Source organism: Alosa sapidissima, chromosome 21, assembly GCF_018492685.1.
Source record: "Alosa sapidissima isolate fAloSap1 chromosome 21, fAloSap1.pri, whole genome shotgun sequence".
Taxonomy (NCBI): domain Eukaryota; kingdom Metazoa; phylum Chordata; class Actinopteri; order Clupeiformes; family Clupeidae; genus Alosa; species Alosa sapidissima.
In genome coordinates this window covers 23,778,794-23,802,848 of record NC_055977.1, presented here as the reverse complement: position 1 = coordinate 23,802,848, position 24,055 = coordinate 23,778,794, and the positions used below count along the sequence as shown (strand labels likewise).

Sequence of the window (24,055 nt, the reverse complement as noted above, 5' to 3'; positions counted from 1 at the left end):
GCTTCGTAAACTTTTAAACACACCATCAATCAAAGAACTAATTACTGCAGTAACGGCTTGTCAGCTTTCATCAAACATTATTTCAGAGTTATTTGCCGTCCAGCCTTCGCTAATTGAAGCTGATAACTGCTCTGAGGGTTTGTTCTGATGTCGTGTCTGGGAGATGCACTGAGAGGGTTGTTGTTTATTTGTTGTTGTTATTTGTGTTCCCACAGGGCTCGGCGCTAAATGATGACCTCAGCGGGAGCAGCAGTGGTTCAGTGGAGGTCAGTGGACTGCTGGCAGAGTCCAGGTTCTCTGGGCGCTCGCACACACATGTGCTTTCCTCAGATGAGGTGAGGGGGTGCACGATTCATTCATCCATTCATTTTAGCCATTCATTCATTAATTCACCCATTCATTAATTAATTTATTCACCACCCCTCATTTATTAATGTATTAATTCATAAGTATATACTCTTTTGATCCCGTGAGGGAAATTTGGTCTCTGCATTTATCCCAATCCGTGAATTAGTGAAACACACACAGCACACAGTGTACACACAGTGAGGTGAAGCACACACTAATCCCGGCGCAGTGAGCTGCCTGCAACAGCGGCACTCGGGGAGCAGTGAGGGGTTAGGTGCCTTGCTCAAGGGCACTTCAGCCAGGCCTACTGGTCGGGGTTCGAACCGGCAACCCTCCGGTTACAGGTCCGAAGTGCTAACCAGTAGGCCATGGCTGCCCCAATTCTGCCCACGGCTGCTCATTCATCCACCCATCCATTCGTCCATTCATCCACTTATTCTTTCATTAATTTAGTTCAGTGGTTCTCAAAGTGTGCCCCACTAGTGGGGAATGGAGATGTGTGGGGTGCGAGGAACAGGAGGATTTTTTTTTTTGTGCCTGTCTTTAATAATGCCTTTCTTTTTTGACAAGGAAGATCATAGTAAGCCACACACAAACATGAGTCATAAACAGACCGACATATGAATTAAAATAACATCTGATCCAGCGGACCAAAACAGGAAATGTAATGTGGTACCAAAATGCGAAGAAACTATTTTACGTGACCATTTTGCCGGGTTGATGGTGTCAGGTGGGGCTTGAAAATCTCCAAAAGTTTGAGAACCACTGATTTAGTTAGTCACATTCACACTTTTAAACATTCATATGCTGGTCCTATTTTCTGACAATGGTGGGGACCTCAGAAATAGAAATAGGGACTCCAATTCTGTAGCAAGGACCATATCATTCCTTCCTCTGTTTGTCACCTGTTAATCCTTTCACTCACTATAATGAACTCACAGACTCATGTAGTCAATCTGTGAGTCACTGCTCCATCCATTTGTTGTCATTCTCCCTTAGCCACACTTCACTCCTTCATCAGTCACCCAGTTTTTCCACGCATTTCACGCATAAATCTGTTCATCTCTCTATTCTAATAGTCTTCACCAGCAAGGTAAAGGATTATGACGGTCACCATGCGTTCCATTCTCTCATCTCTCGACTGAATCATTCACACGTTCAGCCCCGTCAGGTTTTTTTTTTCTGTCCTCACAGTCACATATTTAATCAGTTCTCTCAGCCACACACTCATTACCTGCACCACTGCATCACCAGCCTGGCGCCCCCTCGGATTCCTCCTGAGTCATGTTGTCTGATATTAGCTCTCCTAACTTGCTGTGTGTATTTGTTTTGCTTTCACTAACAAGCTTCCCTTCTCCTACTTCTGCTCTCACAATCTGCTCGCATAGAGTCTGGACATGATTGATGATGAGGTGAGATTTCATCGGTGGTGGTTGTGCACTTGAATTTTTACTCCTGTAAAATACTTCCTCAGCTTCTAACAGCTGATGCCAGAGGTCATTGTTTATGATGTTATTCTGTAGTTATTCATTGTGGTTCGTGAGGTAATCATGGACTGTGCATGAAAATTGAGAGCAATAAATCTCACATTTACGGTAGGTTGTTTTTCAAGATTGTGTGAACAAGATGCTGCAGTACTATGTACAGTATGTATAAGTACTGATAGAAAAATTGAAAAGATTCCAAGGTGATGGGAATTTTACATCATGTATTGAGAATTTACACATATATATATATACCATAAATGCATGAATTTGGTCTATTAATATGCACCATTTCATGTCAAATCTGACTTTCTAAGTTCCATCTCTGATTTTTTTTGTGGAATTCCCCGATGTTCCTTCCTGTCCTCATCCATATCGGAAGGTTCTGGATGACGGGCAGCCGCCGAAGCAGCACCACTGGCAGAACCAGATCATCCCCGACTGGACCTGCCAGCAGGTGGGGCGCTGGCTGACGGGCCTGGGCCTGGAGAAGTACATCCCAGAATTCACTGCCAAGAACGTGGACGGAGAACAGCTGCTGCAACTGGACAGCGCTGCCCTGAAGGTAAAGCCTGGCCTCCCCAGTTCCAGTATCGCTGAATGCCAGCTAAGTGAATAAATAACTCTGGGTTTTGCTTCAGGTTCCCTACTATGTTCCCAATGTATCATGGAAATGCTGTGACTATATTTGGTGTTGCATATTGAACTACACTTTCACCCTAGTTTGATATGTTGAATGAGAGTTTGCTGACTCCCTAGCTCTGCTCTCATGAAAAACTTGTGTGAGTGTGCGTGTGAGTGTGCGTGCATGCGTGCGTGCGTGCGAACGTGTGTGTGTGTGTGTGTGTCTGTGTGTGTGTGTTCTGAAATGCATCTGTGTAATGTCCTATCTGAATGTGACTACTTATGGTGTTCTGTGTGTTTGAACCTCATAGGATCTGGGCGTGGACTCTCCGTCGGACCGTGGCCTGATCAAGAAGAAGCTGAAGGACCTGAAGGCCATGATGGAGAAGGCGCGGCGCAACCGCGACAAGCTGGAGAAGCAGCGTGAGAAGCTGCGCAAGAAGGAGCTGGAGCAGCTGCAGAAGCAGACCCGCAAGTCCAGCAGGAGCTCATCCGACCCACCAGGGGGCGCCACAGACTAATGGCACCCCTGGAACGCAGAGAGCAAGAAACGCCTGCAATTGGATTTGTATTAGGGCTCTGTTTTCCATGTGATCCACCAACAGGCATATGTGGGTGAAAGCTAAACTGGAATGGAGACCTATTTCTGGACCTATTTCTCTATCCCTTCCTACATGCGAGAAAACTTGCTTCACCCCCAGCTGGAGGCATCGATTTTGGGGGTGCTTGTACACACTAAACAGGGCTTCCTTGTCTGGATAATAAAGCCAGATCGTCATTGCAGGATACTGTAGTTGCTAGCGAGCTGACACCTGTCTAAATGAGAAACCAAACAGAATCAGGACTACATTTCCAGTAGTAAAAAATGCTCTTTTTTCCCTTTTTCCTTCCTCTCTTGATCAGTCCTCTCATGTACTGTAGCGCTTACAACCATGTTGAAAAAGATTTGTCTAATTTATTTTGCTTTTTAAATTAATGTCTATTTATTTGTAGTTAGGGCACCTGTTAAAAAAACAACTTCATCTTCAAACATCATATCAGGTTGAAATCTACCTGTATCAGTTGTCTATTAGATTAATCTCAAGCACCTTTTAGACATACTGACTGTACATATACAGAAAAAAAGTAATATATACTGTATACAATATGTATAAATAATGTCTAACGTGCCATTTTCTACTATAACACAGGTATACATCTTGTGCTGACCAATGGTTTTCTGAAGTCCTTAATGAAGTTTTTGTACAGAGCACGCAAAGGTTTAAGTATTAGTAAACCGGTGGACCACATTGTGCGTCTATTGATTGAAGCCATTCATCTAACGTGATTTAGTGCGTCTGAGGTGGAGGCTGATTTTGCTGCTTCACTGAATCGAACTGGAGACCTTGTCACACTTGATTTCAAGTCAGCTCAACTAAGGACTGGTCCTGCAAGGGCATCTGAATGTTGAAGGTGCACTTAAGGGGCCAAAAGGACGGTTGATTTTGCAAACCATGGTTCCGTGTTGGAGGGTCTTTCTGCCTCGTTCTCCATAGAAAACATCTGAGTTTGATGTAAAGATGATGTGAACAACCTCTGCTAAATGCACCTACATAGCTCCTCTGTTCCAAGTTCCACTGCTAAGGAATATCTGGATGTACCAAGCTGGACTTCAGCATAAGAAAATACAGAACTTTAAGAACAAAAAGAAAACATAAGAAAAACAAAAATCTTCCATGAATGACCTGTGCTGCTTCAACTTCATTGCTACCTGCCTACTGTACCATTGTCCCTGACATGTCTCTCAAACTCTGTTAGACCCAAGTGCTGCCTTTTTTTAAAACAAAAAAAAAGAAGAAAAGATCTACTGTAGAGATTTTACTTGAACCTAGCCATGTCCCTCAGAGCGCGAGAATATCCTCATAGGTTGCTCCTAATGTTTTACCCATACAGAGCAGTCCACAAACGTGCACTTACTACTTACACAACGCGTGTATATAGTCCTCATAGTGATTACACACTTGTTGGACAGACTCAACAAGATTTATTTAGAAAATAATCTAATTCCCCATCAACATTGTTGTGCTTTGTTCCATGTCACTCACATTGCAAGGCTCCTACAGTGACAGTCACACACACACACACACACACACACACACACACACACACACACACACATACACACACATACACAAACTTAATAATAACACAGATAGTAAGTAACACATTCAAAGGAGGAAAACAAGATTTTTTATTACAGATATTCTACACACTGGAATGACCTATAACTGACATTGTTCATCTATTGTAGACTATAGTTTATTAATATGTACATAATACTACAATATATTCAAATATACTGTATTATGCAGAATGGGTACATGTAAAATGCAGTCCCCGTTTTTACTTTTCAAGTAATATTAATTCATCTGTTCTCACTTTTTATTCAAGGATTCAGAGGTTTTAAATTGGTGGTATATATTTCTAGACTTTTTTTGTATATTAGCCTTCACTTTTGAGTAACAAAGAGGACATTTCAAAATTGTATGTCACACCCTTTCTCATATTTAGTATGTTTACTGTATGGACTCTCCATACCTTATTGTATGTTAAATCCATAGTAGACAGACCTAATCAGAGAGTTGGTGTCATTGTGATCCTTTAGTGATCACACTAGTCCCTCAAAAGGCCCAAATCTCAATTATTATTTATTATTGTCAGTAATTTATGTTAGATTTATGCTCAAGTTTTAAAATCAGTTTATTAGTGTATAATGTTATTTTTCTGTCATAATAATGTTATGCCAAAAAATTATTTCATTGTTGATATTTTCAGTATATATAATTGTGATAATTAGCTAACATGAAAAGGTTTCACATCAACCCCAATGTGAGATTAGAAAGGTTATCTGTGATTACAGTAGGGAAGGACCGTAAAAGCACCCTTTCCCTAGTTCAAAACTGTGACTCCAATTTACTTATGCTAACTCCCAGAGACCCAGAAAGCCCTTCACTGTACTTAACACACATGTTAATCTCTAGCACTATGTACATCACGGAGAGAGAACACTAGTAGAGTATTAACCCTGGATTTCCTCCAGTCTTTTTCTACTCCATGAAGTTTACAGCAATACTGTCCCTATCCTGTATAAGCCAGTTGTGTTTTTTTCTACTGCATACCTGAGATGTGTGAGTATGTGTGCGTGTATGTTTATGTATACAAACTGGTGAGATGAAATTGGGCTTAGGAGGTTGCTGGTGTTGTCCAAGAATGTTTCTTGTGGGGATAATCAATGGTACTGAGCAGGGTTTTGAATGAGGGTCAGTTACTGACCATGTTGCAGAGATCTACAATACTGTACAAAGCAGTAGGCATATTTGTCATTTATTTTAGTTTCTCTTTTTTGCATTCTCTTACATTACTAAGGCATCAGAATGGCAGCTGATCGTATCTTTTTTCACTCTTTTATTTCTTTCTATTTTGATTTTGCTTGTTTATCGTTGTTATTTACCCTGATGGAGTAATTCCTATGACTCAGTGGGAAGTATTTGGAGTCAGGCTGTGCGCTCTGATGCGCACCTAAGCATGTCGTGCAACTGTAAACATTGCCAGACGAGACGGTCTGTCGAAAAGTACGATTTTTTTCCGTAATTGTCTCACCTGCATGAAGGAATCCCGGGTGCCATGTTTGCCCTGGCTGTACTCCAGAGCCATGTCCAGTCCAACCCCACTCCCCCCCACCCCACACCCCTCTCCTCCCTCGTTTTTCTGTTTTGTGAACGTGAGGCAGAGCTCCCCCATGCGAGGCCACTGCCTTATGTTGCTGTGTATATACACCTCCTCCAGATGACATTGCAGTCAAAGAAAAACAATGAAAATTCCAGAAACAAGACTCGAATCTGTGTTTTTTGTACTTTTCTGTGCTCATACAACACTCAGAAACTACATACAAACACACTGCACAATAGTTTTGATTAGTCTATGCTCTAAACATCAAAACCTTTTCAAGTATGTGTAAGGTACTTCTGATGTAGATGGATTACATGATGACAACTAATTCAGCTATCTAATATTGCCTTTACTCAAGGGGGCAGACCAAAGTGTTTAGACTGATCCCACAGGACACTGAAACACAAGGGAGGCAAGTTAAATATGAGCTGCTGACAAGCATCCCTGACCCACATTCATGTTTACAGAACAGCCTACTACGAATCTGGGGTGGTTACTATCATCTTCCCTCCATGTGACTGGAAGCATATGCTTAGATATAGTAGAACACTTGGCTTGTTTATGCATAGGGGGGCAATCAGAATATGTGTGAAGTCACATGACTGCAGTGCCTGTGCACCCAACCCCCATTGTCTATAAATAACTACCGTAATTTTACCCTCGGGTGAATGTCACTTTCCTAACCACGGTTCACGTGTTCAAGGCTCCGGGACACTCGCTTGGAGGGTGTGTAGGGTATTAGTGTATGTGTGTGTGAGACAGACAGCGTGTGTGTGTGTGTGTGTTTAACATCATTACTCAGCGTCCGTCATGCAATGGGACTTATTTTTTCCAATGATGACGCGGTGAGCAGAAGGCCTGTCCCCGAGCGAGCGTCCATGGAGGCGTCCAGGGTGTCCAGAGAGGAGGCCGCCAAGCAGCTGAAGGCCAACTTCCTGCGAGCCCTGCAGGAAAACGATGCTGAGGAGGTCAAGAGGATCCTCCACACCGCCAGCATAGACATAGACACTGTATTTGAAGTGGAGGATAACAATATGGTCCTGGCCTCCTACAAGCAAGGTAACATTTGCCAGGGTTTGGACTGAGCAGACACCTAAGCCACTTGACGCGCTTATTCAAATCATGCCAATGAAACTCAGCACTTTTGCAGAGGTGCACATTCTGAGGGAATTAAACATTTTGCACAAGGTTTTCAATGTCTCGAAGCACTAGCTGGGTGTGCATATAAATAGCATGCTGTTCTGTAGGAGCCTCTGTGCTGTATTCAGCCACTGAGGGGAGCCAGATTCACAAAGTCGCTCCTGGAGCGGTGGTTTCAGACCATGCACAGAGCAACTGTTTTCCCTATACATGTGCTGTTTGTGGATAACAGTTCAAGTTAAACAATCACATATTTCCTACAGTGTAAGTCAAGTCAAGTAGCCAAGTCAACATAAGTCCAGTTTGTTACATTACAAATATCTGACAATGCTTCACATTATTTCACCCTTGTTATATTGTTACTATTTCATTACACAGTATAACTCACTTAAGGTAGTGTGTAACAGCACATTGGTATTCTCTAACCTTAGTCAGCCATGTTTTATACAGTAGTTGAAAATATGGGTATCATTGTGGCTTTACCTTCATCATTACTAAATATGAAACAAAGTACTTCACAGTAGTTACACTGCAGGTGTGATGTGCAAGTGTGACCTAAATTCCTCCAAAGGAGAAAGCCTTGATCCCAACCAGACTGTTGACATTTGACTATCTCAGATTGACCTGTCATGTGCCCTAGGCTACTGGTTGCCTGGCTACAAGTTGGAGTCGTCATGGGCGATGGGTATCCACGTATGCATGATGTACAACTCCCTGGAGTGCGCGCATGTTCTGCTGGAGAGTGGAGCCGCCATCAACCGCATGCCCAACGGCAAGACGCCGCTGCACGTAGCCTGCGAGGTCTCGCACGGCGACTGCGTGGCCTTACTGCTGGAGCACGGCGCCCGTATTAACCGGCTGTCGCTCAGCGGCCACACAGCCTTGCACTACTGCATCACCAGGGAGTCGGTGGACTGCGCTAGGCACCTCATTCTCAACGGTATGGAGGTCAAATGCAAACAGACACACATGTGGGGATTACATTTATCTTGGGGAGTACATTTATCTAAAAAAATGGCAATGACAATGGAGAAACATAATTCATATTTCTGCTACAAACTACAGATTAACCTGTAGGACATCAGAATACATGATCACATATAGTTTAAGGAATAGGAAGATCTCAGATAGATCTCAGTATTGATTAGCCTGGGTGTTCCCATGCTGCCTTGCGCGCGATTTGATTCACGCTGCTAAGGCAGCCTGGAGACCATGGAGCAAATTTTCGCCTGAGATAGGGAACCAATCACAGAACAGGTGTGAAAACAAGACGATGATGAGCTATGCACAGACACATTTGATAGACATCCGTGGCACCCAATAAACGGATCTGGGCATTTTTTTCAAATACGAGAAAATGAACGTTTGGTTCCCAGACCACGTCTCATTGAGAAGTGGTGGCGCTAGCCAGGCTAAGTATTGATCACTTATGAAAAACATTAAAATAGGTTAGGCCCTATATAAAATAATACTTACGCTTTTAACATATGAGGTCTGGATATATCTATAAAAACACCAACCAATGAAACAGCAGTCTCTGTTGGTTATGGTTTTGATGTGTTCTATGATACCATAACTGATTGACACTGACTGACAATCTTTATACAACACCAAAACAAAGACCTCAACATAGCCTATATCTTTCAACAGGTGCCGATGTGAATACGGCCGGCCAAAACAGTGATGAGGACACACCACTGCACACAGCGGCTCGTTTTGGCGTTCCCGAGCTAACTGCGCTGTACCTGACGCATGGCGCAGAGGTTAACATAAACAACTCTCGTCTGGAGACGCCACTTATCACTGCGGCTTACTGGGCCTTCTGCCCGCGCGAGCAGATCTTCAGCCCTGACCACCACCTAGTATGCCGCATCCTTCTCGACAACGGGGCCAACCCGAACTCAATAGAGGAAGACAACAAAACTGCGCTGCACAAGGCGGCCTGGAACAGTGACCATACGCTAATAGAAATGTTGCTAACTGCTGGCGCTGACGCCAGGGCTATGGACATCAATGCCTGCGCGCCTATCCAGTATGTGCTCAAGGTCACCCAAGTGCGGCCGGCTTCCATCCCTGAGCGCTCCCTTCAGCTATTGCTTAACCATGGCGGCGCCCGTGTCTACCCGCCTCAGTTCCACAAGGTAAACACGCATTAGCCATCCTGTGAGTTACATGTCCCCTCTAGTAAAGAAGTGGATTCCTGCCAGGTGTACAACTCCCAAGACATTTTGTGGTTTGTGTGAAAAAAAGCAAGAAAAATATGGGTGTGTGCTATGATGTACACTGTAGGCCTACAATGTAGACAATGAAGCTTAAACAAACACTAAATGCCAGTTTAATCAAGAAAAATAATGAGTAGGCTAATCTTCCCCTATTTTATGTGTTGGTAGGCAGTTCACAGTCTGGTAATGTTCACTAATGTCATTGAAAGTACTGTACAGTGTACACAACACCACATGCTGCGGTCATTGAAAAGACCTGCAGGCGAAGAGGGTATGACATCCTCCAGTCCAGTAACATAGGCATCTTACACCCTCATGTACAGTAAACACCAGTGTCTCTTGATACTGTACATGTTTATGTAGATGCACAACCACATTGAAGGGAGAGTCTTTTTGATTGTGTACAGTAGATGGTAGCAGTTTGACACAGGCCATGTTTGGTTCCTATTTTTTAAGTAGGTTCTGCAGGCCTGCCATGATTTCCCCAGAGCGGTAGAGATCTTGGTGAACTCCTATGAACACATCAAAGCCACCAGCAAGTGGAGGACAGCTATCGCTGATGAATCCTATCAGGTAGGTATCACATGTCATTTGTACAAGTCCTGTCCATATCTTGTGGTGTTGTAGCCTTGACATATAGTCTTTTAACTTTCCAGATGAAATCTAGTCTGTTCTACCAAGTGTGAAACACATCCAAAGGTCCTATTTTTGGGGTTGATTAACACACGGGGAACTGATTTAACTGACCCTCCCATGTTTGCACATAGGACCTTGCTCACAATATACAATTAGCTAATTCATTTGACCAAGTTATTATGGTAAATTTTGCTTATAGCTCAAATGTCTACTTTCCCCATCATTTTAATCAGGGTAAATTGGGTGAGTGTCATTGTTTACTATTAGACTCAGCTTGAAGGCTGTTGCCAAATATAATGCGAGATGTTCCACCCTCACTGTAATGTACCTAAACACAGCATGCTCACAATGTTGTACATACAGTTCTTTTGCTGACATATGTTTTTATTTTCTCCATGACAGCAACACAAAGAGTTCTATGACTCCATGTTCGCTGTGTGTTGCAACACCCCCCGCACCCTGGTGCACCTTGCCCGCTGTGCCATCCGCGCTCACCTCCGGCAGCGCTGCCACAGGGGGGTCCACGAGCTCCCCATCCCCCCCTCCATGGCACGCTACATTCTCCTGGAGCCAGAGGGAATCATATACTGACGTGGAATAATTCCAGAGAGTATTAAAAGAACATTTGTCTCCGTGTGCCATATCTGTGCGAGGAGTCTACTATTGTGTGAACCTGAGCAGGCCTCACTCAGAGGTGTCCTCATGTGAACATTTCTGGACCTCTTCCAACTCCGAGGAGTAATGGAATCACTATTTAAGAACAGAACAACTTCAGCCTACTGCAACAGTTCTCTTATTCACAACAGCACTGGGAGATGACTCATACCTGCAATGGAGAGTTATGTTTTTTTTCCCTTCTTTTTTCTATCTGTCAGTTTTTATCTCAGGAGTTTACCGTGCAGTGAAAACACTCAGCTGTCAAACAAGCACGAGCATACACTTAAGAATTACCTCTCTGTCAAATGTTTTCTCAGTAAATAGAAAATATATTAAATAATGTAATGTAATTAATATGTAATTGTGAGCTCCTGGTTTTGCTTTAAGGGACTAAAGGCTGGCTAGTGTAAATCGAAATTAGGAGCAGATTGCTTTGGTGAAGTTCCCAAAAAGGAAATCTAAAAAAGGAAACCTATTTATAGACCTTATGATATCATAGCTTTCTACCTTCCAGTGTTTTTCCATTAGGTCCCCAGCAGACATCAAACTCCTGACTACTATGGTACTACTGACACATGGATATGGAGTAAAATGTATATGGGGTGCTATCAAGGTAGGGTTTGAAGATGATGATGAAGATGATGATGATGAGTCTCCATGAGTTTTTAATGTTTCACACGAGGAGCTGAGGACAATACCAGTAGGTGGGATGACAGCACTTTAGAGACCTGTATTTCAATAGAGGTGACTTGGCCATTAATTCTTTTCTTTTTTTTGTCAGAGGAGATGGCAAAGTGCACTTGCAAAGGTTTGACTACACATCTCGTCTTCCTGGAGGTGGAAGGTAGTGCCATTTTAACTTTGCATAATGGGGGCTCCACACAAAGCAAATGGAAGACTCTTTTTGCTTTCTTTCTTTTATTCTGTCTTTCACTCTTTCTACTCAGAGGTCCCAAGTGCTTGAAATTACGCCCGAGAATGAGTGGCTGCATGCTCTTTGTGTTTTCCTGATTCAGCAATAATAATTGCTCCTTAATGTATCTTAAATTACAGATAATATGAAGAGGTGAAAGTCATTCACTTGAAACTTGTGAATGTTTCTGATAGGCTTATGGTCTCCCAAAAACTTTCTTAATGAAAGCATAGTGTGCTGTGAGGCTTTGTCGCGTTAATTAAACTAATGCCTTAAGCACCTGACCCGGATTGTCAAGTGGCAACAGCAAAGATGCCAGCCTTCTTTGATAATTTTCTTTCATAATGCCTAAAGTAGGCCTACAATTAAATCAGTAACAATTTGCCACTTTTTGAAGGACAAATAAACACAAGTGTCATTCTCCAGCCATCCAAGATATATGGACTATGTAGTTCTGTGTTCCAGGCTGGAACACACTGCAAAAATCAAAGAAAACCTTTTTCACAAAATAGCTGAATATATGTCTGCTTGCCTCTGCTAGCCAGCTTAGTGTTAGACCAAAATTCGCATAGGGCTGTTTTACAGCTGTTTTTCCAAGTTGGTCTTGGAGTTACAGGATGAGAAATCAAGAAACATCTAACAAACAATACCAAACAAACAATACTTGCACTGTACTGTACATGCAAACTTATACATGACTCTGTAGCCAGTCCAACCCCCACAAGCCCAACCCATCCTCCCAACAACATCAGCAGAGCATGGCCACATTATAAAGAATTTGGACATAGTTGACCTTGGGTGGGAGCTGGGATCTTTATGAAACTGCCAAAGTCACAGCCAACTCTTCATTAGGTGGAAGCCTACAAGTGCAATATGATTGTGCACCCAGGAAAGCTGACAGGCACTTAACTCTGTGAGATTGCATATCTTAGTCAGCATGCAGTGATATTTAAGTAAGAGTGATGTACACTATGTAAGTGGAACACAACAAATGCTCCATAGTGATTCAGTTTGATCAGATGCCCTTTCATACATTCTCATAGAAAAGAAAAGAAGTAACTGTTTTTGATATATAAATATAAAACATGAAACATGTCTTACAAACTATATTTCATTGCAGCCAGAGACATAATTGCAACCAGGGATGAACAAAAATAAACCCAGCACCTGGACCTATATCTTCATGAGTAGGCCTTACTTAAATAACCATCAAATGTGAATGACAAATTTTTAGATGCACCTTAAAGCAAAATATTCATGCACGATTATGCAGTTCTTTAACAGCTTCAAACTCTAACTCTAACTCAAAAAAGTCTTTAATATTGCCAGAACGTCTGGTATTTCATATATAACTTTGTTCTCACAGGTAGGAGCATTTCCGGATTTTAGGCGAACTGGATATCCCTTTAGCACTGGGCACCCCAGTGTGTTGAACACTGACGGAAAGGGCAACTTCTACATCATGTTGCTTTACACTTGCATTAGAGATACTGTCCATCCATAGTTGCAGAAAAATGAAAAATAGATGATGCTTGAAGTATGAACTGTCAATGTCAAACTAAAAGCAGTACACTACTGTATATACTATACTTTAATATGATATGTAGATTATTGTATAAGTAAAATATGATCAAAACCTTTTAGTGTGTAGTCTAATTGCCTTAATGTGATGCAGACCAACACATGCTGACCCGGCAGCTCATGTGGTCCTGTAATTGGGGCTGTTAGGTGGAGGGGGAGGGGGGGGGGGGTAAGGCCTCCAGGCTGTCTTCTCGACCACCACCAGTAGCATCTGGAATCCATGATTCTCCCGACCGGGAGAGCCACACAACCACTCATCTCTACCGCTGGCAAGGAGCCGAAACCACCAACACATAACTTATCACTAAAAAGCTTTGGAAGCAAGAGAAGCCACACATTCATACTCCTGCTCAGAATGTCTCTGTGTGTGTGTGTGTGTGTGTGTGTATTGATGGGAATTAAGTCTGTGCTCTGTCTTAACATTCATTTTTGTCTTTCAAGATAACAAGAAGATAGACATACTGTACAGTGAAAAGTATCCCCCCCCTCCCCTTGGAGATTTCCACTTTTACTGCTTTTATGGAATCTTGAAATAATTTGGCCTTTTTTACAGTAATTTACAAAAATCCCCTCTTTAATGTCAAAGTGAAAAAAGATTTTTACAAAGTAGTATTAATTAATTAAAAATAAATAATGCAAAATAAGTGATTGCATAAATATTCACCCACTTCAAGGCAGCATTAAGTATATGCACCTTTGGCCACAATTAAAGCATGGAGTCTGCGTAGATACTGTAGGTCTCAGTTAGGCTTGCACATCTAAATACTGCAATTTTACTCCATTTTTCTTTGCAAAACCGCTTATGCTCTGCCAGGTTGGAAGGGGATCGGGTGTGAACAGCAATTTTTTATCCAGCCACAGATTTTCAATAGGATTTCAATAGGATCTAGGCTTTCTCGGCCATTCCAGAACATTCACCTTGTTGTCTTTAAACCATTTCTGTATAGTTTTTGTTGCAGGCTTAAACTCATTGTCTTGTTGGAGAGTACATTTCCTCCCAAGTCGTAGTTCTCTTGCAGACTGAATCAGATTGTCCTTCGGGATTTCCATATATTTTGCTGAATTCATTTTTCTTTTACCTTTACAAGCCTTCCAGGGTCTGCTGCCGAGAAGTATCCCCACAGCACGATGCTACCACCACAATGCTTCAAATTAGGGTTGGTGCATTTTTGGTGATGTGCAGTGTTTGGTGCCTGTCAAAATACTGTAGCATCTGATGGCCAAAAAGCTCAATTTTGGTATCATCAGACCAATAAACCTTCTTTCATTTGACCTTGGAGTCTCCACATGTCTTTGGGCAAACTTAAGTCGAGAATTAATAAGAGCTTTGCGACTCACCCAAAGAGCTCTGACTGGTGAAGAATTTGGGCAAAAGTTGCTGTATGCAGTTTCTCCCATCTTAGCTGCTGATATGAAGCTTTTAACTTCTTCAGAGTTGTCATACGTGCATCGGTGGCCTCCCCCCCCCCCCCCCACCAATACTCTTCTTGAACAGTCACTCAGTTTGTGGTGACGGTCTGCTCTAGGCAGATTTGCAATATTCCTTACATTCCTTAATGATGGATTTCACAGCAGGGAAGGTACAGTGACTTAAAAAATGTTTTTGCATCCCCTCACTTATGCTTTTCAATAACCTTTTCTTTGAGTTGTTTGGAGTGTTATTTTGTCTTCATGGTGGAATTATAGCTAAGAATACTGATTGACCAATGACTGGACCTTCCAGGCGCAGGTGTCTTTATATTTCTATACTATACACATTCACTGCACTCAGGCAATCTTCATTTAACTAATTGTGAGACTTTTAGCACCAATTGGCTGGACAGCTGCTGATTTCAGTCACTTTAAGGGCAGGTGCATATTTATGCAATCGCTTATTTTGCATTATATATTTTTAATTAATTAACATTACGTAGTAAAAAAATGCTTTCAGAGGGGAGTTTTGTAAATTATTGTAAAAAAAGGCCAAATTAAATTGACAAAGATTCCATTTATTTAAGCAATAAAAGGGGAAATATCCAAGGGGGTTAATACTTTTTATAGGCACTATAGATAGATAGATAGATAGATAGATAGATACTTTATTGATCCCCAAGGGAAAATTCAGTATATGCTAGAAGACAGATATTATCTATAGAGACAGTAGAGCTGCTAAACTGTGAACAATAGACCTGGGAGACTCCATTCTTGGAATCAGCCTTGGATATATAAAAAAAGTGTGGGACATTGTAAAGATGATTGTCGAGTCAGCCCGTGCTCAAAGACCTTAAAATAGAGAAGTGTTTTATGAGTGCTGGGCTCAAGTGTCAATGTGTGTAAGGTATGTGTGTGGACTTGATGTTCTCCGCACAGTATAGAGCACCAGACAAATGATAGAAAGGCAGAACTGTGTGTCCCGGGCATGGCTGGCCATTGGCCAAGAATAGGCGTTGACACGTAGCCAGAAACAGCTCTCGCCTGCTCGCTGAAAACAAGCAAGAGGTCACAGAGCTCTGAAGGGGGAAAAAGGACCCTCCACAGCATGCAAGGGGAGCAAATTACAGGGCCCACTTTGCAAATAGGTGCCAGAAGGGTGTCTGAAAATAATACAAACAAGATTAAGCTGAAACTAAGGGAGGGACACAACTTTCTAGGGAACATTGTGTTCCTTGCATTGTAGTTGCGTTATTCAAATCAAAAAAGCCCCCTACCTGTTCCTGAGATAGCATCTGTATCTGTTATATAAATGTTTTGGCTTCATGCTAGAAAAGATAATTGTTTCTCCTCCTATTTTTATTGAGATAAACAGATTTTTTTACATGCTATGCCTGTGCAGTGCAACTAACTAAACAGGCATGTCTCCCATGACCACACTATGTAAAAACGATGATAGTGCATTACCATGTAGCACACTCATTGAAAGAAATGTTCAGAATGATGTTTACCGTCTAACTGAATGCATGACAAGACCCATAATTCGGGCAAGTCTTAGTTAGGCCAAAAAGCCCAAACAAAAACATGACTTATTTGAACAATGAGTGAATTTTATCAAATATGTTTTTCCAATGGAGACAGACCAACAGACAGGCTTCAAGATGATTAATTTTAATGAGGAGTCACTCAAAACCAGCAATTCTGCAATTCCCTTGAGGAACACTGAGTGAAAGTCAACTAATCATTCTTTTGACCAGGCACATGTACAGTACATACAAGCACATAGGCACAGCAATCATCAGAGTGATACAAAAATAACAGAAGTGCAGCAAACATGGCTTACCCTCTATAACCTGAGACCATACAAAATAGAGGAGTAAATCATTATTAATTATTATAATATAATGGAAGAGGTAAAAACAAAACAATGACAATTAGTTATCATGCTCATCCTCTCTCAACATTGTCTTTTCATCTCAAAAAGCACCAACTTAGACCAAAGGTTAATAAAGGTAAAGAATATAAGCAGAGCTGTTAGTCTCAAAGTCTCACACTACATTACAGCATATTTTTTTCACCAAAACAGTTGCTTAAGGCCCCCACATTGCTCTGTGTGCAAATCATTGAAAGCCCCCACTGATGTAGAAAGCCTGCAGCAATCAATACACAGCTGATATGTTCACACGAATACCTCAACTTAACAAAAGGACTGCAGTCATTATTCAAGGTCCCCCACATAGAATAAAACAGAATGGCAGGCAATTGTTTGCGTTGTGTTGGCATGGGCTAAAATGCATTTGATTCGTATTGCTCTGGCGAGATTGGCAAATGAAGAACTGTCCTTAGCAGACATGCCCACACCCTGGCAGGGGAAACACGTCGCCAGTCGGAGGGAACACAAACAATCTTCTGGTCAAAGTTCACACATATTGACAGACTCAAAGACTTTTATCATGGGCTACATTATGCTGGTGTTTGGCACCTCTCTTGGCAACAAGATAAATACACAGTAACCTTTTGGATCTTAAAGGTGCAGTATGTAATTGTTTAGTTTTTTAGTTAATCTGAATGTATGATCACATCAGGCTTCCCTGTACCAGAGTCATTGAACAATGGGTAGAATGATCTCTCCTGTTGGAAATTTCACAATACCCCTTGGATTTTAACTAATTAGGAGGTCTAGCAAACTCAGCAATCAGGGACTTCCTGGGTTTCAGCCAAATACAAAAATGCAGGAGACTGGTATGGAGGTTTGTTTTCAAATCTGGCAAGTGCTCTGGTAGTTAGCTTCATTAGCAGATCTGGCATATTGTGATTGTAGTTTTATCAAAAAGTGTCATTCATGTAACTTTGTACCTTGACATTAAAAAAACCTCTGATGCAAATCATTTAAAGTGGCAAATTAAATAAATGGAGTGTCTTGGAAATACATATGGTCGGTGGGTCCATACAAAAATATTTTGAATTTTGAGAACCCCTGAATTTACTCCAATTTAAAACATATCAATCCCTTTATACCCAGATGCCAATGCAAGCTTTCAAGCCTCTATCACTAATACATGCACATAGATTCTACAGTAAGTTATATATTCTGAAAATAGTATACATTTCATTAAAAAGCAAATCTTTTGTTAAAACAAGAAAAACATTTTTGTATGAGTTTTTCACTGAACTTCTCCATAACAGTTATAGAGCTTACCATGAGCTCACCATGGTCATGGTAATAATTTGAAAATTCTATACTGGCTCTCTTTCTGTGTATTTATCTAATTGAAAAAGGCCATTTAAACTACTTGGACATTTGTTTGTTTGTCTGTTTGCTTCTTACTGTATATGGCCTTTTTGAACAATTATAAAATGTATCGATAAATACATGAGACACTACCTATACCACCACATCTCTCTCTTACTTTAACAAAAGATGTTCTTATGATTTTTATATCGTAATTCATTTACAACTGATGCTATTGTCAATGGTACTCTCTCACAATATCTTACATGCTTCTTATGAAATACGATAATGCATATGAATCTCCCAAACTTAACTTTCTTCAGTCATGTTGAGGTCTGTCTTCAAAACTCCTTTCTTTTTTGTTAGTTTGATTAGGGCAATTTCAGAAGTGAAATGAATATACAGGCTTACTATAGTCAGTCCACATTGGACGAAAAAGAAGACATAAAGGTTTCTTAAATGTGACCAGCACTATAACTATCCTCACAGTGACAGGTTGTGTTATGCGGTACAACGATGAAATTCACTGAGACATGAAACAAATACCACTGTTGTAAAATCCAGTGATACATCTTTGCATTGAAATTCTCAAGTAGTTGAAATGACTGAGGCTACAGTACATGTAGACTTGTGTCTTGTAAGACAAAAACTTATTTTCTGGACTCTGTTGGCAAATATAGTGTTAACATTAGTTGTTAGTCTGAGCTACAATGTTAGAAATAAACTGAAATAATGAAAGAAAATGTGTCTCCTAAGATCTACAAATGCCCCATTATCTGATGATTGTGACATTTATGTCATCTGTCAAAACGATATCTTGCCTCAGCAATAATAATACATGCGCTATTCCCGCACAATGGGTCATACAGAAGACTTCACCGTGAGAAAGCAATGTCCACATTACACAGCATCCAAGCCAACAACTTGCTTAGATCCTCAGCTTGGAGTGAAACAGGAGTGACTCCATTCTCTTGCTCTCTTCTGTCATCACACACTGTTATCTGTCCAATTTTACACGCTAAACTCATACTTCCCCATCTTCTTGGGCTCCTTGCTGGGGATGCACCAGTCATCGGCCTCTATGCTCGTCTGATAATGCCTTAGCGCAGACTTGTTGAAGACGGGAAGCCTTTCAATAGACTCCGTGGATAAGGCCTTGAAATCAAACACAGAGAGCAACATTGCATTTTTTTCAAGATCAGACAAGGCTCTCTTTCTCCCTCTCAGCTGAAGGTCACATGGATTCATTAAACCCTTATCCAAGATTAGATTTAAAAAATAAAGCCTGTGAATGATGTAATTCCTAAGTTAAGCAAAAACCTTAAAATAAGATATCTCAACTTAATCCAGATGGTTTTGACCTTGCATTTCTAAAGATGAAGTTATATATAAATATATAAAGGTGTTACCTTCAGGTAGATGACAGCAGATGTTCCATAGCCTTCCATGGAGTAGAGCTGAAGATCACCCTGGAAGTACTTGGCGTACAAACGTGAAATGGGAAGGCCGTAGCCAAATCCTGCCTGCAGTGAAACAGTTGAAACCCTGGATGAGTGAATGGCTAACTGTGCTGACCATGCCCTCTGTAAAGTAGCTAATTTACAAAACTGTTTACTTCTTCTAACTGTTTGTTAAACATTGTTAATTGTGAAACAGTTGTCAGTGCTGGTGCACACTATTGACTTGACCAACCTGACAGACAAAACCACAATTTTTATGTCATTCTTCAAAACTATGTAACAGTATTTTTACAATGACCTAAGTGTTAAATAAAAAGCTTACCCTTTTATAGATACATTTTTGAAACCATACAGAATAGGTGGAATTGTCTTCCCAAGATAGAATGTAGCTACAGTATAAGGATTACCAAAGGAGCATTGCGCGCATTGTCTATCACAGGACTTGGTGCCGTGGAGTACATGTAGCTGAAGAGACGCTCAATCTTCCTCAAAGGAACGCCACCACCTCTGTCTGACATCTGAAACAAAACACACCATATGAAGGGTCCTCACGGGTGGTGGTGGTGGTGGTGGTGTGTGTGTGGGGGGGGGGGTTGTGCTCACGGTGTCAGGTCCGACGTCTCATATGAAGTGAAAACATTTAAATTCCTGCACATTTACAGGAGCTGTTTCAGTCCTTAAAGGAGAATTCCGGTGTGATATTGACCTAAAGTGTATTGAAACATGATACCGAGTGTGAACGTATGTCTCATAGCCCATCTCGTCTTGTCCCCTGCACTCCAAAATCTGGCGCTAGTTAGCCGATGCTACCAACAACTTTTTCAGTAGTGGTGCTTCGGCATCGGGCTAGCCATGCAAATAAATCACTGTTTTACACCCATTTACGAGGCTCAATGTATCTCCACACTTCATTGGTAGACTTCCTAGGGCCCTGACATTTAAAACGAGACATTGAGAACTTTGAAAAAGCACTGGTAGTTTACTTACAAGACGATTTATACAGACAGTATCTTCACGAAGTTTAACGTTTGCAGCCATCTTGAATTTAGTCACGATAAGTCGAGCAACGAGTAAGAATGAACAGGTATGATAAGGGATCAGATTCCAAAAATAATTCAGTGGAAATGCATGGATTCCAGTTTCTTCCAGTAGCAGCAACTGGAATCCATGCATTTCCACTGAATTATTTTTCCACTGAAGTGTGGAGATACATTGAGCCTCGTAAATGGGTGTAAAATAGTGATTTATTTGCATGGCTAGCCCGATGCCGAAGCACCACTATTGAAAAAGATGTTGGTAGCATCGGCTAACTAGCGCCAGATTTGAGAGTGCAGGGGACAAGCCGAGATGGGCTATGAGACATACGTTCACACTCGGTATCATGTTTCGATACACTTTAGGTCAATATCACACCGGAATTCTCCTTTAATATTCATTCATTTAGGAAAATTATTTGTTTAGTTTAGTTTGTTTGTAAAATGTGGTGTTACAGGCATAACATAAATTATGTGTCTGAATGACAACATAGTCATCCAGTGTGGAAGGCTTACTTTATTACAACTTTATTATTAGACTTAATTTATTACATTACTTCATTACAACATTACTTACTACTTCATACAACTTTTAAATCATTATAAATATTTATGAAGCAAAATCACATTAATTGAACACACCCTTCACACTGCAGCACCAGCACAGGTGGATAACTTACTTTTATTGTCAGGTCTTCACTACCTAGTGACACTCTGACCTTAACAGGTGGGATAGATATGCTGTTTTCATGGGTCTCCACTGTGGCTCTCATGGCATTCTGTCGAAGAGGAAGGCATTCTATTCAAAACAGCTGACGACAATTGATAACAATGATTTATTTCACCAAGATGGCAGACTTCTAGCTCTTAGATTTCTTATGGTGTAAAATGTAAGCAGATAAACATGAGAGAGTGTAAACAGATAAACATGAATAACAAACCGTATGACTGATAAAAACCCTAAATCAGGCACAGATCATGAACAGCACTGTTTGGTCTGAGTCACCCTGGCCTACTGTAGGCAAAAAAAAACGCGGCTTTGACTTAACCACAGACGGTACCTTAAAGAGCTCAAACAGCATGTGGTATAGATGAGAGGGGACATAGACGATGTGCAGAGGCGAGTCAGGGTCTTTGGCTGCAACCAAAGGAAAAACACAGGTTTTAAAATCAAATCAATTACACAAATAAGATAAGGGGATAGCAGCTAGGGACTTTGGCATGTGCGGTGTTTTTATAAAGGCTCAAAAACTTCCATCAAGTGTCTGAGGTAAGCTGTTTACCCAGCATCGATAAGGGCTTGTGCGTGTCGAGTTATTATGTAGCAGCGTGCAGCAACTGTCAAGCACTTCAATTCAAGAGAGCTTCATGCCCACATTACAGACATGAAAACACATCATATGAACTCTAGTGTCTGACAAATGGTGTGGTCTCAACCTGCAGCATAGTACAATTCAATCTGATTCTAAATGTATATCTATAATAATACCTTACTGCATGGTAAAAAAAAAAAAAAAAAAAAAACATGATCAAAGAGATGACCAGATCCAAACTTCATGGAACAACGTGAGGGAGGTTACTACTATTTATTTACATGCCATATGTAAACAACCAACAAATCAACATGTCAGCAAGTCTGAAAGCCGGGAATGCCCGAAACCTTAAAAACCCACATACAGTACATCAAGAAGTTATTTAATCATGCTCACTGTATTGCTTTGATGCAAGCGAGAGGGTTGCCAGATGCATATAAGTATTGCACATAACTTGCACAAATCACTCCAGAAATAAAGTTGCAGGCAATTGTGTAGACCACAGCATTCCTCATTGCAAAAGTAGCCAACCAAACACTGAAACTTTAATTTGGAATTAAGAACGGAGCAACGACTGACAGCTCAACTCATGCTGAAAGTAAGCAAACCCATTTACATGTAGTTGGATAAACCAACATAATTGCAGGCTTCAAGTGCTTCGCACGGTCAGGTTTCATGCCCATGTGAAATGTACCATTCTCCTACGCCCACAGCCAAGTATGAGTATCTCTTTACCCACAAGCACCATGCAAAATGTGTCTGGGGTCTGCGTTGATGAAGTAAGTATGGGGTTTCCCAGCACACCTATCATCCGCTCCACAAACATGCAAGGTAAACATATCCGATATGAAAGCACCTCTCTACGTACAGTAAGTAGTGTAAACAAGGGCAGAGGACAGTCAGTGTGCGATGTGTTACGTTAATCTGGTCTGACAGCTCAAAACTCACCATGCACACAGTATACAAAGACAGACTGAACTGAAAGGTTTGACTGAGAAGAGTCTCTCACAGTTCACTTGCTTGATCTCCATTTCGGGGGAGGTCAGGTAGTATTGTTCACACAGCATCTTGGAGGTCTCAAAGGCATCTGGTGGCGGCAGAAGCACACACACACACACACACACACACACACGGGTGAGTTATTCTGCAGGTGGCCTAAACCAACCGCTCACAAGACCTGACACACACAAACACACACACACACATAAACAAACAAATCTCTTTTCATAACACATCATAGTTTTCATATGAAATACCTGGACTCACAAGTGGAAAACCATGAAGTATCTGTCTAGATGAAATAACCATGAATGTACAGAGAATGGCCTGTTGGGGTCAGTTGTCTGTGTTGCTAGAATTTACTTCATACAATCTATTAGATATGACACATGTCAACTTCTGCTCTAATTTCAGAGGCGTGTGTTAAATCACTTGCAAAAAGCCATCATTGCATTGCTGCCTTCAAGCACAGGATTTAACTTTTAGCCAATATCTTATCTACAAGCAACTGACTCATTATTTCATTACTTTCTCATTATCATTACCTTTCACTACCTCCACCACGTCGCAGTTGGGATCAATGCAGCCTATATGTTTAGGGTGGGCTGGGTTGACACTTCCATCAAATATTAGCGCTGTCAATAACAAAAAGAACATACAGATTCAATCAATGTATACTCTACATATCCAATCCATGTGTACTCAATGAATGCATGTCCCTTTCTCTTTGTAGGGAGTGGGACTACATGTAGCATGCATAATGAGTACTGAGTACAGAAAACTCACTGTGTTGGTTCATGATCATGCGGGTGGAGATACGACTCATGTAGAAGCGGTCCAGGAAGTACTGCACATTCTGATTGGTCACTGGGTCGACACCAAAGGCCTCTTTGTATTCCAGCACTCCCTGGGCCATGGTGGGCACAACGTTGTTGTGCCGATTTCGCACATTGACAAGCGTCTCTGTGAACCTGTGACAACATGATAAACAATATTGACTCAGGCTGTCATTTATTTATGAAATCAGAAGTAGTGTTCCATTAAGAACCCACTGTCAGACAGCTGACAGTCACGGGTCATTGGCTTATCAGTTCAAACAAACATCTGTCTAGGAATTCCTGCCATGGGATATCTGAATGGTCCATCTTTATCGCGGTGGACGCTAACAATAACCACCTGGATACAAACACCAGGTATGTGGTAAGAACTTGCTCATGGTACAGTGAACTGACAGTGAGTTCACGAGGGTAAAAGAATGCAGCAGTAATCCACAAGCTGAATGCATCATAAGAGT

The 24,055-nt window shown here is 41.3% G+C and overlaps 3 protein-coding genes across 10 annotated transcripts in view; 2 read left to right on the top strand and 1 right to left on the bottom strand.

Annotated features, from left to right (window-relative positions):
* ppp1r9a (protein phosphatase 1, regulatory subunit 9A) overlaps positions 1 to 6,325 on the top strand; it is a 50,282-nt gene extending 43,957 nt beyond the window's left edge. For 3 of the 5 annotated variants that reach the window (XM_042077587.1, XM_042077588.1, XM_042077589.1), the window contains exons 17-20: positions 216 to 335; positions 1,737 to 1,760; positions 2,215 to 2,397; positions 2,768 to 6,325. In XM_042077587.1, the coding sequence (XP_041933521.1) occupies positions 216 to 335; positions 1,737 to 1,760; positions 2,215 to 2,397; positions 2,768 to 2,977 (537 nt within the window). In that variant the 3' untranslated portion in view covers positions 2,978 to 6,325. The remainder of the gene's footprint in view (positions 1 to 215; positions 336 to 1,736; positions 1,761 to 2,214; positions 2,398 to 2,767) is intronic. The other 2 variants (XM_042077590.1, XM_042077591.1) reach the window with 2 other exon arrangements.
* The window catches only part of pdk4 (pyruvate dehydrogenase kinase, isozyme 4), a 30,580-nt gene that overhangs the window by 1,910 nt on the left and 4,615 nt on the right, over positions 1 to 24,055 (bottom strand). For 2 of the 4 annotated variants that reach the window (XR_006026259.1, XR_006026260.1), the window contains exons 4-11: positions 23,548 to 23,732; positions 23,307 to 23,396; positions 22,772 to 22,849; positions 21,511 to 21,587; positions 21,130 to 21,228; positions 19,823 to 19,933; positions 19,365 to 19,478; positions 18,121 to 19,110 (exon numbers count right to left, since the gene is read on the bottom strand). Coding sequence is in view for 1 of the 4 variants with exons in the window: in XM_042077608.1 (XP_041933542.1) it covers positions 18,967 to 19,110; positions 19,365 to 19,478; positions 19,823 to 19,933; positions 21,130 to 21,228; positions 21,511 to 21,587; positions 22,772 to 22,849; positions 23,307 to 23,396; positions 23,548 to 23,732 (898 nt within the window). In the remaining 3 variants the exon portion in view is untranslated. Of the gene's footprint in view, positions 1 to 16,378; positions 19,111 to 19,364; positions 19,479 to 19,822; positions 19,934 to 21,129; positions 21,229 to 21,510; positions 21,588 to 22,710; positions 22,850 to 23,306; positions 23,397 to 23,547; positions 23,733 to 24,055 lie in introns of those variants that run through there. The other 2 variants (XM_042077608.1, XR_006026261.1) reach the window with 2 other exon arrangements.
* Positions 6,854 to 11,175, top strand: asb4 (ankyrin repeat and SOCS box containing 4). Its single transcript, XM_042077607.1, has 5 exons — positions 6,854 to 7,223; positions 7,945 to 8,244; positions 8,955 to 9,445; positions 9,986 to 10,099; positions 10,565 to 11,175. The coding sequence occupies exons 1-5, from the start codon at positions 6,980 to 6,982 to the stop codon at positions 10,751 to 10,753; spliced, it is 1,338 nt and encodes a 445-aa protein (XP_041933541.1). The 5' UTR covers positions 6,854 to 6,979; the 3' UTR covers positions 10,754 to 11,175.

Excerpts from the sequence above, each read along its gene's own strand:
- asb4 (XM_042077607.1), top strand. The coding sequence starts at position 6,980 with ATGGGACTTATTTTTTCCAATGATGACGCGGTGAGCAGAAGGCCTGTC. Across the intron at positions 9,446-9,985 it reads ACCCGCCTCAGTTCCACAAG|GTTCTGCAGGCCTGCCATGA; the intron begins GTAAACACGCAT and ends TTTTTTAAGTAG. Across the intron at positions 10,100-10,564 it reads TCGCTGATGAATCCTATCAG|CAACACAAAGAGTTCTATGA; the intron begins GTAGGTATCACA and ends TCTCCATGACAG.